This window comes from Eleginops maclovinus, chromosome 21, assembly GCF_036324505.1.
Source record: "Eleginops maclovinus isolate JMC-PN-2008 ecotype Puerto Natales chromosome 21, JC_Emac_rtc_rv5, whole genome shotgun sequence".
In the NCBI taxonomy this organism is placed as follows: domain Eukaryota; kingdom Metazoa; phylum Chordata; class Actinopteri; order Perciformes; family Eleginopidae; genus Eleginops; species Eleginops maclovinus.
In genome coordinates, this window is record NC_086369.1 from 4,795,035 (window position 1) to 4,811,129 (window position 16,095).

Consider the following 16,095-nt stretch of genomic DNA (forward strand, 5'->3'; position numbering starts at 1 on the left):
ACTATATTAATACCACTGCTGGAATGTAACAAGATGCCATCTGGATGTACTGTTTGTAGAGGAATTCCATGTTTATTTATTTGTAAATCTTCTGGAAAATAGTAAATGTTGAAGCAAGGGCTCTAGGTGTAAAGCCTGACTATAAAAGAACACATTATTGTATCCTCTTATGTCAAAGATTGTAGTTTCTGTTTAGACGTATGTTTCAAATGATCTAAGTGTGTTTATTTTGGGTACACACTTTATTATAGACCTAGCATAGGAGCTGAAGTTAACCTTCAGGAGTAAAACTCTACTCCATCACGTTTCAAAGGGAAATGTTGCACTTTTACTCTTCTACGTTTATACACCATTATTTTTTAGACTAAATAAAACGTACTTCCAATAGCCGTGAACGCAGCATGGTGACGCTGTCTGCTGTAAGCCAATGGCTCTTTAGTAGGGGAGGAGTTTTGGCGGGCTGTCAGCCAATGGCTGTTCAGAAGGAGCTGAGCTCAGTAAACTTCGAAACCCTTGCCCTTGCTTGCTCAGTCCACAGCATTTCATGCCTCTAGGAAATTGGCTTGTTATTCAGCCATTTGAGTTTATTTTTCTGTACTCACTGATGCATTTTATCATTAAATATTTAATCGGGGCTGCCGAGCACGAGATGAACAGCTCATACATTTGCTGCTGCTCTCACTGGAGTTTTCAGCAGGTGGAGGTGTCAGGGTTTATTACATTCAACACAATAAATGAGACACTATACCTTCACGTGTCAGTTGTCATGTGCATGTTGGTTCAAACGGGAAAACAAGTCAAATGCATAGCTGGCTATGTTTAGTTTACAGACACATTAGAGAACAAAGAGAACCTGTCCACATGTCCTCGCTTGGCCCGGTGCAGCTTTGAAGTGTGATTTGCTAGCACAGTGATAGCATCCCGACCAAACAAGTGCTACGATACTGCGAATCCCCAATATGGGCTGCTGTGATTGGCCCTCTTGTTTGGCGCCTCTTGTATGTGCTGCAGCGGTAGTGGGCGGTGAATGCAAGACGGGGCGCCGTTTGAACCGTCGCTGTACCGAGGCGGAAACATTGAAATTGGACAAATTGTTTATAGTGAGGGTGAGATTAATTGTGTTATATATATAAATATATCTAGAAACACTGTGCCTTTTATGAAGCCAGGTTAAGAGTAAGGGGACGGCTGCTTTTATTCTGTTTGCCGACTCTAAAGCCTTAATGCCGGCAAAGTGTTTCGCTCCTTCCTCTCTGAGCTAACGGCTAGTTAGCCGCCGAGCTAACAGCTAGCCGGAAAACAGGCAGCTAATCCCCAACACAAAGGACGACTTTCCCCCGTTATTTATATCCAGAATCACTCAGTTGAATGAGGACTGAGCATCCTGTGCTGGTAAGAGGAGCTGTCAGTGTTGTCGTCTCTTATTTACAGCCTCTTTGTTGCGACGGTCTGCTCTCGATGCTTTGTTGGAGGTCTAAATCTTTGTTAACTAACCAACTGTTAGCTAGCTCGCCGGTGCCACATTTGGTATCCTCGTCAAAATATATTCCCCGTGCAAATAACTTTATTTTAAAGACTGAAAACATTTGAAAATGTGATATTTTGGACTAGGGGGGAAACTGTTCGTTAAACAGCAGGGGCTCAAAACTTGTCACCGGGTATCAATCGTAAGCTTGAATGTATTATTTGTTGGCTAGCTCTGGTTGATGTCTTACTTAACTCAATGCTTTTTTTGGGTCACCAATAACTGTTCTCTGGACATGGGTAATGTATATCCAGGTAATGAGGGATAGCATCGATCTGTGTGGAGAGTCATTTTGAAACTAGGGTGACATTAAACAAGTGATTAACACTTTATATATGAATGTCGGCATTGGGTATGTGTCTGTTGAGGGTTTGTCACACATTGAGGGCTCTCTGATCCAGAAATTAGCCTGTGTTTGTTTATCTACAGGCCTTATTGGTAGGAATGGAAGTACTAAGATGTCTTAAGTATGGTGTAGGATGGACTGAACATACTTCCATCACAAGTAAAAGTCCTGACTCTAAATGCTGCTAAAGTTAAAATACCATAGTATCAACATAGTATGGTTTTTCCTTGTAAAGTCAGTAAAACCCCTTGAGACGAATGTTTATTTGGTCCTGTTGTTTTTAAACGTAAACTATTACATATCGATTTCATAATGCTACTAAAGTAGAGATATTATAATCTAAAAGTACTCATGTCACAACTTCCAAGGTCCTGATTCAAATTCCATTTCAGCAAAAGTTTCATAGTCTCATAATCTGTTACAAGAACATATCCAGATTTTTAGAGTTATTTTTGGAGTTATTCTGGGATGTGGTTACATTCTGTCCACACGTTTTATATCTTAGTCTGTAACCATTTTGGTCGGGTTAGTACAATGTGTTCTGCCGGTGCAGTTTTCCATATCTATTACAATCTGACACATCTCTTACCAGCATGTCTCCATGACACTAAATGAAAGTGCTTGATCTCAATAGATCTGGTTGCTACACCTAGACAGATGGCTTTTGTAATTTGAACACTAAGAAGGGCTGGGAAAAACTGTCATTCAATTGTATTTGAATATGAACATGTTGCCCCATGAAGCAGAGCTGAGTGGAAGCTCCTTTATTTTAATTCCACATATCTGAATCACAGCCTGCTTTTTATTGTTTTCTTTCACTCCCAATAGAAAACACAATGGAATTCAATGACAGTACAGTCTTTTATGTGGTTGAACAGTCATGTGTTCTACAAATGCCTCAAATTGATGGAAAACAAATTGTGAGATTTTAAAATCTAGCAACCAAAGTAAACAAAATGTAAAAGATTCAACCATCTTTTAATGAAACTGATTCTTCTGTTTTCTTTAGCTAAATAACTTGTGGGGCATGCTTTTTTAAATATAAAATGTAGATATAAACCACAGTTTATCCTATATTTTCTGTTAAACCAAAGAAAGACGACAGCTTGGAATAAAATCTGTCCCTTTTTTTATAATATTTAATAAAACCAAGAACTTAAAATAGGTTAAATACATTACATAGCAAAAATATAGATGAAAGACCTCAGATCTCAGTACTAATTGACCTTTATGGCTTAAATAACTTGTAAATAAAGTTTGAGTGACTTTTCTTTAATGGTTGCTGGGGTGGAGTTCCAGATTTGTACATAAGATAAGCATTTTCATGTTTTGTGTAAAAGCAAATGTGTTTAAAAATCTTCCATGCACCCGAGTTGCAGGTTAATGATGGTGCTGACAGGGAAGCGCTCGGAGAAAGGTCCGGCATGCTGGAAGAGAAGAGTGAAGTCGGAGTACATGAGACTGCGGCAGCTCAAGCGCTTCCGACGAGCCGACGAGGTCAAGGTTTGTCCACACACACCCCGACCTTCACACACTGCACATTATCAGGGACTTCAGCATAAGAACTGAATCCTATTAAAACAGGCTGGAGCTCAATTTGCACTGGACAGTATTTAAGAAAGAAATTAGAAACAAGAATACCAGTCATCACCAGCATAAGGACTTGAGTATATGATAAGTTATTGGTATATATAAATATATTTGCATTACAATTCTTTAAAATCTATCTTATTGTAAGAGTTATGGCTGCACGATTAATCAAATCGCAATAGAGTTAACTAGTTCAATATCCGTGTAGATGAAGTCAAGGTTTTTACTGTGAAATGTTGCATGAAATCATGGCATATATTTGCAGGTGGCTGACACTCTTTGTGTTTTCCTCACAGTTCATTTGAATGTCTTTTCCCTTTGCCAGAGCATGTTCAACACCAACCGTCAGAAAATCATGGATCGCACTAAAGTTTTGAACCACGAGTGGGAGATCAGGCGCATCCAGCCAGTGCACATCATGACATCCGTCGGCTCTTTGAGAGGCACCCGAGAGGTCAGTGGATTCACATCATGCTCAGTACTCTAGTAGACAAAAGGTTTATCCACAAACCGTATCTGGCCTCCTCGTTTCCTTCAGCCACGTCTGTTCCGATGTCAAGAAACGCTAGGGTAGGGTTGAAATGCGTTGTCCACGGTCACTCGAGCATCACTCTTAAACATCTTTTACTCTTTATTTATTCCTAGGATTGAATGTATTATTTTCGGTCCTGTATTTGTCTTTCCATGTATGACATTTACTCTGTAATCCCAATAATAATAATCAGTGGCTCCATGGATCTATCATTTGCACTTTTGTATTGAATGTTCTACTTTTTTTTCTTCCGCAGAAGACAAATGTGACTTTAATATTTATTAGACATATTTACAGTATTTGGACATACTTTAACTTGGTGTGTGTCGATATATCCCAGTCATGTGATGGAGGGGTTGAGGAGGTACAGTGGAATGAACCTAAAGCCTCTATGAAGGTTTGAGTTGTATTTCTATCTCTGCTTCTCTGTGCAGTGCACGGTGGACAGCGGCTTCTCGGAGTTCCCTCGGCAGATCATCCCCCTGAAGACTCTCAACGCCGTGGCCTCAGTCCCCGTCATGTACTCCTGGTCCCCCCTGCAGCAGAACTTCATGGTGCGCATGTCCGCACGTTGTGGGGAATGTACTTTATAGAATGGATTTGCCTAGTTCTAAGTGGGCAGTGATTGGTCTGCTTGGTGCAGTCAAATAATGATAGAAACACTCTGAAAAAAACACAACCTATTACCTGACTCATGTCGTTTTAGGACACTTTCTATGCTTGTTCCTAGTCAAAGCATGGTAAACACAGTTTGTTTTCTTCAGGTAGAGGATGAGACGGTGCTCCATAACATCCCCTACATGGGAGATGAGATCCTGGACCAGGACGGGACTTTCATAGAAGAACTCATCAAGAACTATGACGGCAAAGTCCACGGAGACAGAGGTGAGGGCAAGGGGGCTTGAAAAGAACTGCTGCACTACATGTTAATGTGGGAACAACAGTCTGTTAAAAGAGCTTTGTAGCACACACACAGAAGTAGACTTCCAGCATAGAACAAGGAGCTCAACGAAAGTAAACATTTAGCTTTAAATGTATACACAAAGGCTTATCTGACAACTAGACTCTGCACAGCAGTTAACAAATCTATAGAGTAAACCTGTAAAATCTATAAACCTCTGTCTGAAAAACTGTAGCGGTGGTAGTAGGAGAAACATTTTACTTTCCCTATGACATCCAAACGCATACTTCCTGCTGAATATAGACATTGTTGTGTTTGGCAGAGTGCGGCTTCATCAATGATGAGATATTCGTGGAGTTGGTCAGCGCTCTCTCGCAGTACAGTGACAACGAGGATGACGAGGAAGAGGAGGAGCAGGACTTCAAGGTGGAGAAGTTGGAGCTGTGTGAAAGCAAGGAACATCCGGAGGAACCCCGCAAAGACGGACTCATCAACAATGACAGTAAGTCCCTCAATGAGGTGATATTGCAACTTACTAACAAACGTATCTCTAAAGTTTCAACATTAAAAAGGGTTTTCAACTTAGTTACGTGAATGGACACTTTGACATGTTTCTTTTTGTTTCCTTATTGTGGATCCGTCTGGCTTTCAGTGTAGAAACATGGTGGATGTGCTGGCCATATTTATCAGTCAGCAAGGTTGTACTCTGAAGTGGTCTGTAAAAAGTAGGCTGAAGATAGATAACTTAACAAAGGATAACATGCTTATTAACTGACAACAGATGTGTTTCTTCATGGTTACAAATAGAGTGACATGTGCTGTTTTTCATTTACAATCTTTTATTTTTCCTTAAAAACCTTTTTTTTTTATAGTAAACTACTCACTTGGTAAGTGACACTGAACAGGGGTTTGTGAGTTTTGTTCCCTGAAGGAAATGTTTCGTCTCCAGGCCGAAGCAGCAGTGATGGCAGCAAGAAGTTTCCCTCTGACAAGATTTTTGAAGCCATCTCCTCCATGTTCCCTGACAAAGGCTCCACTGAGGAGCTCAAAGAGAAGTGAGTGGCTTGGTTTGTCTGAGTGTGTGAAAATAACAGGGACACGATCATCATCATTCTTCCTACATCAAGCATATTCGCATTGTTACTGTGAAGGGGAGAAGGCAGTCAAAAGGCAAAAAATAGAAGAGTATGCTGACATACCATGTAGTTTCCTTTCTGTTTTATGCTTTGTGGATTTCCTAACCAGCAGCTTTGATTTGCGTCAGGTACAAGGAGCTGACGGAGCAACAACTGCCCGGAGCGTTGCCTCCAGAGTGCACGCCTAACATCGACGGTCCCAACGCTCGCTCTGTGCAGCGCGAGCAGAGTCTTCATTCCTTCCACACGCTGTTCTGCAGACGCTGCTTCAAATACGACTGCTTCCTCCACCGTCAGTTCACACACTCCTCAGAAAAACATGGAGCTATTGATCCATTTGAATGACAATGACTAACTATTAGGAGGTTGCATTGATCCAGTATGCTGGATTGTTTTAAGCCATGTTGTATTCTATTCTGTTTTATGTCCTTTAGCTTTCCATGCAACTCCAAACACGTATAAGCGCAAGAACCTGGAGAACCTGGTGGACAGTAAGCCCTGCGGCATGGACTGCTACATGTACCTGGTACAGGTGAGTCGCTCTTAGCACATCATCTTTCCATGGCAAAATCAGTTTTTCAAACCATGCTGAAATATCAGAGGTTGTTCTATCCAACCATCTGTAACTCTTTCTGTAACGTACTATAAAATTATGGTGACGCAGGCGTACGTCTGCGTCTGCATACATGAAAGTTTTATCTGGGAAGAAGAAAACATGGATTTAGACGGGAACATTCCAAACACACTTAATGTCGCTCCGAACTGACCACATTAAACTGAAGCATTACCTGATGAAATATTATGTCCTGCTGTGGTCTCTAAGGATGGGTTGGTGAGGGAGTACCCCGCCGGAGTGGTTTCAGATCGGGTCAAGACCCCCTCCAAACGCTCCGTGGGTCGTCGCCGCGGACGACTGCCGAACAGCCGGCCCAGCACCCCCTCGGTCTCCTCGGAAACCAAAGACACGGACAGCGACCGGGAGGGCAGCAAGGAAGACGAGCGAGACAACGAGCAGGAAATGGAGCAAGAAAACGAAGGAGAAAATGATAAAGACGACGATGACAAGAAGGACGAAAACACCAGCAGCTCAGGTACTCACTCGTGACATTCAGCTGCCATCAAAGTTTGAAACTAAAATGTATGTCCGTTCCTTGGAAACCCAAGATCCGTGTTTTAAGCTCGTGTTGCTTCTTCTGTGTGTGTGCAGAGGGTAACTCAAGGTGTCAGACTCCGGTGAAGATGAAGCTGAGTGTGGAGGCTGAAGCGGTAGACTGGAGCGGAGCAGAAGCTTCTCTCTTTAGGGTTCTCATCGGGACTTACTACGACAACTTCTGCGCCATCGCACAGCTCATCGGCACAAAGACTTGCAGACAGGTGAGCCCCTACTGGCGTCTAATTTACCATTTACTGACAGCTGGGGGAAATTATGAGTCACCTGACTGACTGACTCAGAAACGTATTTGAAAGAATATGTATAACTTTATCTTTAAACTTACGGGTGTAAAGTTCCTGATGAACATGTGTTCTCCTCCCTTGGCTCCTGCAGGTTTACGAGTTCAGGGTCAAGGAGTCGAGCATCATCGCACGCGCTCCTGCTGAAGACGAGGACACGCCCCCACGGAAGAAGAAGAGGAAACACAGACTGTGGGCCACTCACTGCAGGAAGATCCAGCTGAAGAAAGGTCAGAGGTTCCTGGTTTATCGAAAGGAAAATGGGAAGAGTTTCCATCTACAAAAGAACCCCAACATGTTGTTTAACTATTGGTTCTTTCACAGGTTTGGATTAAAAGTGTGAATAGTATAAATGGTGTACTAACAGACTATCAGAATGTAGTATTCTAAAATTCATGAGGATTAAGCTCAGAGGATCACACATTTCTGAACGAAATGTAATCAGACTATCCGTACTATCCAACACATGTCTAAATGTATACAGTACATGTGAAATCCTTTTGAGTTGATCACGTAGAAAGAAATGGATAGTTCAGTGTGTTAAGCCTGGATGAATCTGACGTGTTGTAGTACAATGTTTGACCTCTGCATCTCTACAGATGGCTCGTCCAATCACGTGTATAACTACCAGCCATGTGACCACCCGCGGCAGCCCTGCGACTCCTCCTGTCCCTGCGTCACCGCTCAAAACTTTTGTGAGAAGTTCTGTCAGTGCAGCTCTGAGTGTAAGAACACACACACACACACACACACACACACACACTCCCCTGCTATATCCCTACAGAAAGGCAATGGTAAACTCTGCTCTGTACGTGTGCAGGTCAGAACCGTTTCCCAGGCTGTCGCTGCAAAGCGCAGTGCAACACCAAGCAGTGTCCCTGCTACCTAGCGGTGAGGGAGTGTGACCCCGACCTGTGCCTGACGTGCGGCGCTGCGGACCACTGGGACAGCAAGAACGTGTCCTGCAAGAACTGCTCCATCCAGAGAGGCGCCAAGAAGGTCTTTATTCATTCACTACACTTTTAATAAGACACAAGGATCAGAGCACAACCCACCGCGCTCAGTAGCAAAATATCCAATACGTACTCTGCAGTGGAAAAATGTGGAAACGGCTGACGTTTATTTTTATCTCCTTTTTTTAAATAATCATCATTTTAACCAACATAAAAAACTAAAATGTATTTTTAAGGGTTTTTTTAACGTTTCTTGTCTCCAAACAATAGAACAGAAAACAGTCAGACTTCCATTTAGTGTCTCTACAGTGTTGCATGACGAGGGAAAATACTCCATTTTTCTCAAAGACCCTGTATCAATGTTGTGTTTTAAGAGGTGTAATGATTTGTCAGCGCATAATAAGTTAACCTGATATTTTTTGCATTTGGGTCCTCTGTGTCTCTCAGCATCTGCTGCTAGCCCCCTCAGACGTGGCCGGTTGGGGCATCTTCATCAAAGAGCCGGTCCAGAAGAACGAGTTCATATCCGAGTACTGTGGAGAGGTAGGACTAATGTCTGTGGGATGACACAACGATTATTTTAAAACGGACAGTTAATTGGTGACATATAACACTCGAAGCACACCTTTAAAAAAAGGAACAATACAACTTTTTTTTCTATACCTGCAACAAGTATTTAAATGTGGGGAAATGTGTTTGCAGATAATCTCTCAGGACGAAGCAGACCGCAGAGGGAAGGTCTACGATAAATACATGTGCAGCTTCCTCTTCAACCTCAACAACGGTAAACACACTTCCAGATTGAGAAACTGACCATGTCCCTCAAACGCAGGTGCTGAATAATGTTCTGTTTTCTCTGTAGACTTTGTTGTTGATGCCACAAGGAAAGGCAACAAGATTCGCTTTGCCAACCATTCTGTCAACCCCAACTGCTATGCAAAAGGTGAGAAGACCTGCCACGGCAAATGAAAGCGTGCATTGTAAAGCCGGGTTGAACTGTGCTCACTGGTGTGTGTCCTCTGCAGTGATGATGGTGAACGGGGATCACAGGATTGGAATATTCGCTAAGAGAGCCATCCAGACTGGAGAGGAGCTCTTCTTTGACTACAGGTCAGTGACACCTGGAGTTTGATTTCATGTTAATAATGTTTATTATCAATAAACGGCTTAATTATTTCCATTACTCATTTTGTCAGAAGTTTCCAGTGACCAAGATTATGTCTTAAAACATCTTGTTTTGTCTGAAGATATCCAGTTTTCTAATAAATGAAAGATCATTCGAATGAATATAACACATATCAGATTAGTTGCTGACAAAATCTTGTTCACAGATTTTAGCCTCTGCTTGAATCATACCACGTTTTGTCAAATAACTAGCAGTGTTTTAAACTCGAATATCCCTTTATAAGTTTAAGCGGACTCATTCCTGCTCCACTCTATCTCCAATGATTTCAGGGGAAGAATAGGCATCAAACCCGAGCGACTGTTGGGTCAGAGCTACACTCCTGTTGCTCCTGACAGTCTGAGTCAACTGACCCGCTCAGACTTCCTGATCTAACCGTTTGTTTGTTTGTGTGGGTGTGTGTGGCAGGTACAGCCAGGCGGACGCTCTGAAGTACGTCGGAATCGAGCGGGAGTTGGAGATGGCCTGACGCAAACTCTACCTCCTGATGATCAACAACACAAAGGCCTTACACTCAAACACAACACACCTTCAATTCAGGAAATCAGGACGATTTGTAAAATGCTAGAGAGCTTCAGGCAAACTGGGAATATTTAAAGCAGATATTTGATGCCTTTTTTTTCCACAAAAAAGGCTTTTAAGATCTGCTTTTTCTTCTGTCAACAAATCTTCCTCTTATGTGGAGACCGGCTTTATGAATTTTCCCTGAGCTGGAGCTCACCTACGAACTGAATCTCATTGGTCATTTTTTTTGTATTTGAACTGTAAATGTTCTCCACTGCCGTCTGTTTGAAACTGGCTCCCCAGTTTTAGCATCAGGGACCAAAAACATCCCGCAGCCGCTTTCAAACCGACGCCTGGACTCGTTTTGTGATTTTAGTTTCAGTGTTTTTATACAGTGTGAATTGCCAGATCACTGTCTGTCTGTAAATCAGGAGGCCTTCACAAAGCAGCGTCTCACCAGATAAACAGATATGTACGACTTTTAGGGCAGCGCAGACTTGTTTTGATTGTGATCAAATCTAAAATTCTCGATGCCGATGTACTTCAGAGCGTCCGCCTGGTTGTATCATAGTCATTGGCTCTCCGTCGTATATTAACTGAATATTTTGGACAGTTGATTGGACAAAATACTGCATTTGAAAACATTGACAGCCTGAAACACTGATGAATAAAGATAATTCTACAGATTGAACAGTAATGGAAACTTGTACTTGTTGCAGCCCAAGGTTTAGTGAGTGGACAATTGTTGACTTGTGTATATATTTAGTTATAACAGTTTTGGTATGAGACGTGATGAAGAGTATTCCTTGTACTGCTTTCTTCATTTAGTTTCAAATATCTGAAACGGCTGATACAAATTGGAAAATGAGTGCTGGAGATCTTCATCAGTCCAAACCAAATCATATCGGTTCACGTTGATACAAAATATCAGAGGTTGTAAATTGTCTTAAATTAGTTCTAGAGGCAAAAGGAGTTTGGGAGGCCTGTATCTTTTATTATTCAGACATCACAATGCCTCCAGTTTTATCATTTTAATTTAAGTCATGATAACACCAGCCAATGTGACCTTGTCTCAGATACCTTTCAGAGGGCAGGTTATTTATTAACAGCTTAAACACACGTGTGGCCTCCAGGTTTCTGTTACCGACTCTGCTTTGTGATGCTGCCTTCAGGTGCTAAGGTGAAAACAGAAAACCAGCACTCCTCCACCTCCAAACTCAACCCACCAGAGAAAATCTGTCTGTACTTTAAGTTTCATGTGGGGAGCGCGTGCTGCTCTCTGTGAGCCGTGCTGCTTTCTGTGAGCCGTGCTGCTCTCTGTGAGCCGTGCTGCTTTTTTCTTTTTCTTTCAAACTCAATCAAACACACAGATACTGAGGACGGTTTCATTCATGCTCTTTGTCATCTCTCATTATTGAAGTTTTCCCAGCAGCACCGTGCTCTACTCTCAATAACTCGGTCCAGGTTATTTTCAGTCAACAAACTTCCCTGTAGGGAGCTAGATCTGTCTGTAAATCATGTAGAAGGACACATTCCTGCCTGCTTTTTATTTGATCTAGCAGAATACTGAACATTAAGTTTGTCATTCTGCTAAAAAGCAGTATTTCCGGGCAGCAGAAGAAATCATTTTAATCATGGCTTAATCTTATATTATATTTTTAAGATCTGTTAGTATCGGCAAGCAACCAATGATCCTAAATTAAGTTCAATTTCTAATGAAGTAAAACAGCAAATCTCCACATTTTCATAAGGTCTGTGATATTTACCACTTTGAATTTAAGTAAACAACCGTAGGCAAGAAATCATTAGTGGAATTGATGCCAGTACATTTTCTGTTAAACTATTTCTCACAACAAACACATTCCATGCAATATTAGTTTATTCTCACAATTCTGTTGGTCAGGGCCGGCCCGAGGCATAAGCGAGCTAAGCGGCTGCTTGGGGCCCCCTGGTCACCAAAATCTAATTCTGCTTAGCGCCCCCTAAAGGCTCGGGCCGGCACTGCCGTTGGTCAGCTAATTGTGAACGTTTCCCTTTACAAAGTAAAGAAAATATTCTAGCTCGGGTTTCTCAAGATATCACTTTATAACATGTCATGTTTTCCTATATCAAATCAACCCTTCTTGATTAGGAGTTGATCAAATGCTCTCAAAACTGAAATTGTACTTGAGCCACAATCCTTTATTAATTCCTATATATTCATCATCTTTCTTTTTGTCACATTCGAGAAGCAGGAGCATAGTTTAACTTTTGTTGTACTATGACTTGAAGTATTTTTGCATTTGATTATTAACTAATTGTTTATTGATTAGGATGGTTTCTGATGTAAGCTGCAGACCGAGCAATTTGAGTTTCGAGTAGAGCAGTGACGGGAAACTTTTCTGATTTGTTAAAAGTCCTAAAGTGTTTGTAGATGTTTGACCCTGCGCTGTGCCTTGAGTCCTAAACTCACCTGTCAACCAATCTGTAAATCAGCCGAGAGTCTGAGGGACTACTTTCTGCATGATGAAGAGAAATCTGGACCTCTGACTGTACTCCTCCACGTGATGTCCAATCAGTCTAAACTGTATTTCCTCTCGGTATGTTACCCTTTTTTACCAACGTGCAAACAATCACACTTTGACTGTCCCTTTTTTCTGATGTGAATCCTGGTGCTTAAAGGAAAACCACAGACTGCCTGGCGTCTGGCCCACGTGAAGCAATTACCAGCCTCCTCTTCTTCCCTATCCTACTTTATACCTGTAGTTTATATGCTCTTTAAGGAGACGTACAGAGAGACGTCTCGTGGTGCTGTAATGTCTGTAAGTGACTATCGGGGGCTCTGGAACCTGGTGCTGTTAGGGTTAGACACATAGTATAATCTGGGAATTTTTCCAGGTTGGGGAAGAGATTTATCAATCTTTATTTCAGATTTGTGTTAAAATGGCGAATACGATTTTCTGAGTGCAACCTGGTGACCTGAAACTGTGATTATTTCAAATGGAAATGTGTAGGAACCCTTAAGTTTTTTTTATAAAATCAGAAACAATTTACTGCTGATCCTAGTGTTACTACTTTCCTCACCATGTGGAGGCATTTAATTGGCCTGTGAAAGCATTTAAAGACCATAATAACCAGAGATTATTTTACCAAGAAAAAGCCCACAGCAGCTTCTTTCAATCAGAGAAATCAGTTTGAATTACAAACCAGCAACATTTAGCGTGTGAAACATCTGAAAGTGAACAGAAAGTTTCCACGTGTGTTGATGTTGTTGAAAGGCTGATTAAATGTCTCCATAATATTCGTAAAATGGTAAAAACAAGTGTTACCCGGCCCTTGTTGGAGTCTAAGCTGCGGGTTATCGGTCACCGTTAGCCTGCGCCAACTGTTCTCTTTTCTTCTTGTCAAACCAGAACCACTTTTTCCTCCGATGACACAGGTGCTGAATTTGTAATGTTTACAGGGATTTTGTTGTTCAAAGTGATGCAGATTAAAATATTATAAATGTTTGCTGTGTGGCTGTTTGAATGTACACTAACAAATCCTCTGTTTTAAACAGGACTCTGAGGTGAGTAGAAACTGCTCTGAAGTTTCATACATTTAAGGAAGTACAATAAAAGGTCAGTGTTTTTGTAAGTAAGTCATGAGAACATTATTTGAGGAAAAAAGAGAAACAGTTATAGGCAAGTTTTACAATGTTGTAATCTGTTTTGGTTAAGATAAGAAGTTTTATACTTTGTTGTCCACCAGACTATTGAGTAGAGGTTTTGATGTCCTATCAATGAAGCCGCTCCATATGTCCAGCAGCCTCTTATGAGCAGGAAGAGAGCTCTGCTCACAGGACCTTCTCACTCCAGAGGAGGAGAGACATACTCTTCTTTCCCAGACACTGAGGGAGGTTTTGGAATTGATCAAAAACAGCTCAATATGTTTCATCCTTGTTTCCAAGATCACCTGGAATGATGGGTGGAAGTTGTCATAGTCGTCACAGTAAAACTCTGCCTCTGTTGGTTGAACTCGAACTGAGTCGTCTTGAGGGCGAGTGGACAGAGTGTACTCCTGCTCTGGCTGAAGTTTACAGTGGGGGGGTGTTTCTATGTAGGTCTCTTCACCAACTATCTCCTTCCTTTTGCGCTGCACATCCTTGATCATGAAGTTTCTGGGTAGCAACAGCACATTTAAGATGGATGTGGGATTAGGATCAGCTGGGGGCCTGTAGAACAGCAGAACCTGCGCCCGGACGGGTCAGGTGGCGAGTCTTCATCCTTAACGTTCCCAAAACCAGAAAACCCTGTGATGTTTATAATAACATGAGTTTCTGTTACCTTGTGAGGGGGGATAAAGTCAATGTCCTCCTCTCTCACATAAGCAACGGACAAGTAGTGGCATGCTCCTGTGGAGCGGATCTCACAGCGTGGGAGGTGCAGCTGACACACTGACTGTGGCTCACATTTGATGTCAAACAGGGGACCTGCAGGCTTCTTGTGATGCTGGGCTAGAAGCTTCCTGTTCCAAGGGGCGAATCTGTAAAGCACTTCCCCCCCCCCTCTTTCCATGTGAAACACCAGGCCAGTCAGCCTGCACTGGTACAGGCCGGGGCAGGAGCTCTGGAACGTGTAGGTCTCATCCTCTCCATCAGCTCCTCTTAAGGCTGCTGAAAAATGATCCTGCTGTGGATCATTTTTGAGAAATGTTTGACCAATTTGATGTAAAGAATGAATTCCTTTTACTGTCAACATTATTTTATGTTTGCTGTTCCAATGTAATCAACCATAGAGAGGAAATGAGAGGACTGTGTTCATACAAATGTGTCTTTCTTAAATCACTGCCTGAATATTGCACCTGCAGTCTGTAGAATTGCTATGAAGCTTGTCCCATTATTCTTACTGATCACTGACCCTCTGTTTTTATTTTAGTACTTTTTTAATGTTATTTGATTTTACATTTGTACAACTTTGTGAATTTTTGCAGCACTCAACAAAACTGTCCAGCTTGGTTTTAAGTAAATCTTTTAAAGGCACTTAATATCTTTAAAGGGGGATTACTAATGTCTTTGAATTCTACCTTCAAATGTATTAAAATGTTCTCCTCTTAGTGTATCTCGAATTGAACACCTCTTTAATAGATCTTGTCCCATCATGCCCCACTAGGGGGGGTAATTTGCTTATTAATGGAGAGGTCAAGTCCATGACTGCCTGTGAAACATGAAGTGAGGAGGCTGTAAAAAATAATACACTGACACATATGCCCATTAAGAGGGGCTTTCACAAAAAGATACATACATATATTATTTTTAAATCTAGAAGTGAGGCAGGAGGTATAGAGATATCACAAACTAGTGTTGAACTACTCTTGGAGTTTAAAGAATATACTTGATGTGATAACTGGCTCTGCCTGTCCATTGTGAGTGTGAGAGTGTGTGAGTTGATTTTCATCAGAGATAAATTGGTATGAGTATATAATAAATGTTGGTCAGTTAGATTTATAGAAAGGAAATGACAACACGTTTATTTGTGCTGTGTAAAAATGTCCTGCTCAGTACATTTATTGGCAAGTATTAGCTATCCTATTGTTATGTTCTAAATGTCAGATATATTGTTTTAAGAGAAATGTACTCAGTTGCAATAAAACATATTGATATTGATCTCAAATGTCTACTTTTGGCCAGGTAAGGCTATGAAGTTGGGTTTCTATGTTTTCTATTTTCTTCACCTAAAGATTAATGCTACGTTGTACAATATTTTAGAATTGCATTTAAGACAGTGGTAGCACATTTGCAGCCTCTGTAAACTACATCGTATTCATAACTATAACCTCCCCCGCTTGCACTTTAGAGGAAAATCACATTTTGAAATGATTTTTAACAGCAATGTTTCCAAATGTGATTGAAATAGTTGAACGAATCTTTAACACAGCTGTCAAATTGCAATGCGCGTCACTCAGCGGCCTGCCAGGCGAACGTTAGTGCTGCTGTGGAGAGAAGGGCAGAGTTGT

The 16,095-nt window shown here is 41.5% G+C and overlaps 2 protein-coding genes across 5 annotated transcripts; one reads left to right on the forward strand and one right to left on the reverse strand.

Moving 5' to 3' along the window:
• Nucleotides 1-995: 995 nt before the first annotated feature.
• Nucleotides 996-10,813, forward strand: ezh2 (enhancer of zeste 2 polycomb repressive complex 2 subunit). Of its 4 annotated transcripts, none has more exons than XM_063912752.1 (19): nt 996-1,106; nt 3,251-3,374; nt 3,787-3,915; nt 4,428-4,547; nt 4,758-4,878; nt 5,217-5,396; nt 5,844-5,949; nt 6,159-6,322; nt 6,465-6,562; nt 6,854-7,121; nt 7,238-7,404; nt 7,577-7,712; nt 8,082-8,207; nt 8,303-8,481; nt 8,883-8,978; nt 9,138-9,219; nt 9,298-9,378; nt 9,461-9,545; nt 10,027-10,813. In XM_063912752.1, the coding sequence occupies exons 2-19, from the start codon at nt 3,255-3,257 to the stop codon at nt 10,085-10,087; spliced, it is 2,319 nt and encodes a 772-aa protein (XP_063768822.1). In that variant the 5' UTR covers nt 996-1,106; nt 3,251-3,254; the 3' UTR covers nt 10,088-10,813. The 4 variants fall into 4 exon arrangements, with proteins under 4 accessions (XP_063768822.1, XP_063768824.1, XP_063768823.1 ...); XM_063912754.1 differs by having other exon boundaries at nt 1,042-1,392; nt 3,245-3,374; XM_063912753.1 differs by having other exon boundaries at nt 1,042-1,392.
• A 3,123-nt stretch (nt 10,814-13,936) lies between these two features.
• On the reverse strand, nt 13,937-15,503 carry LOC134858128 (caspase recruitment domain-containing protein 8-like). Its single transcript, XM_063874033.1, is given in 4 exon segments — nt 13,937-13,990; nt 14,056-14,348; nt 14,351-14,771; nt 15,474-15,503. Coding segments are annotated over 4 exon segments (798 nt in total).
• Nucleotides 15,504-16,095: the final 592 nt, after the last annotated feature.

What these genes read in the sequence shown, in the direction of transcription:
- ezh2 (XM_063912751.1), top strand. Translation starts at nt 3,234, where the DNA reads ATGCACCCGAGTTGCAGGTTAATGATGGTGCTGACAGGGAAGCGCTCG. An exon ending in GAAGATCCAGCTGAAGAAAG is followed by an intron (nt 7,713 to 8,081) that starts GTCAGAGGTTCC and finishes GCATCTCTACAG; the next exon opens with ATGGCTCGTCCAATCACGTG. An exon ending in CCCCAACTGCTATGCAAAAG is followed by an intron (nt 9,379 to 9,460) that starts GTGAGAAGACCT and finishes TGTCCTCTGCAG; the next exon opens with TGATGATGGTGAACGGGGAT.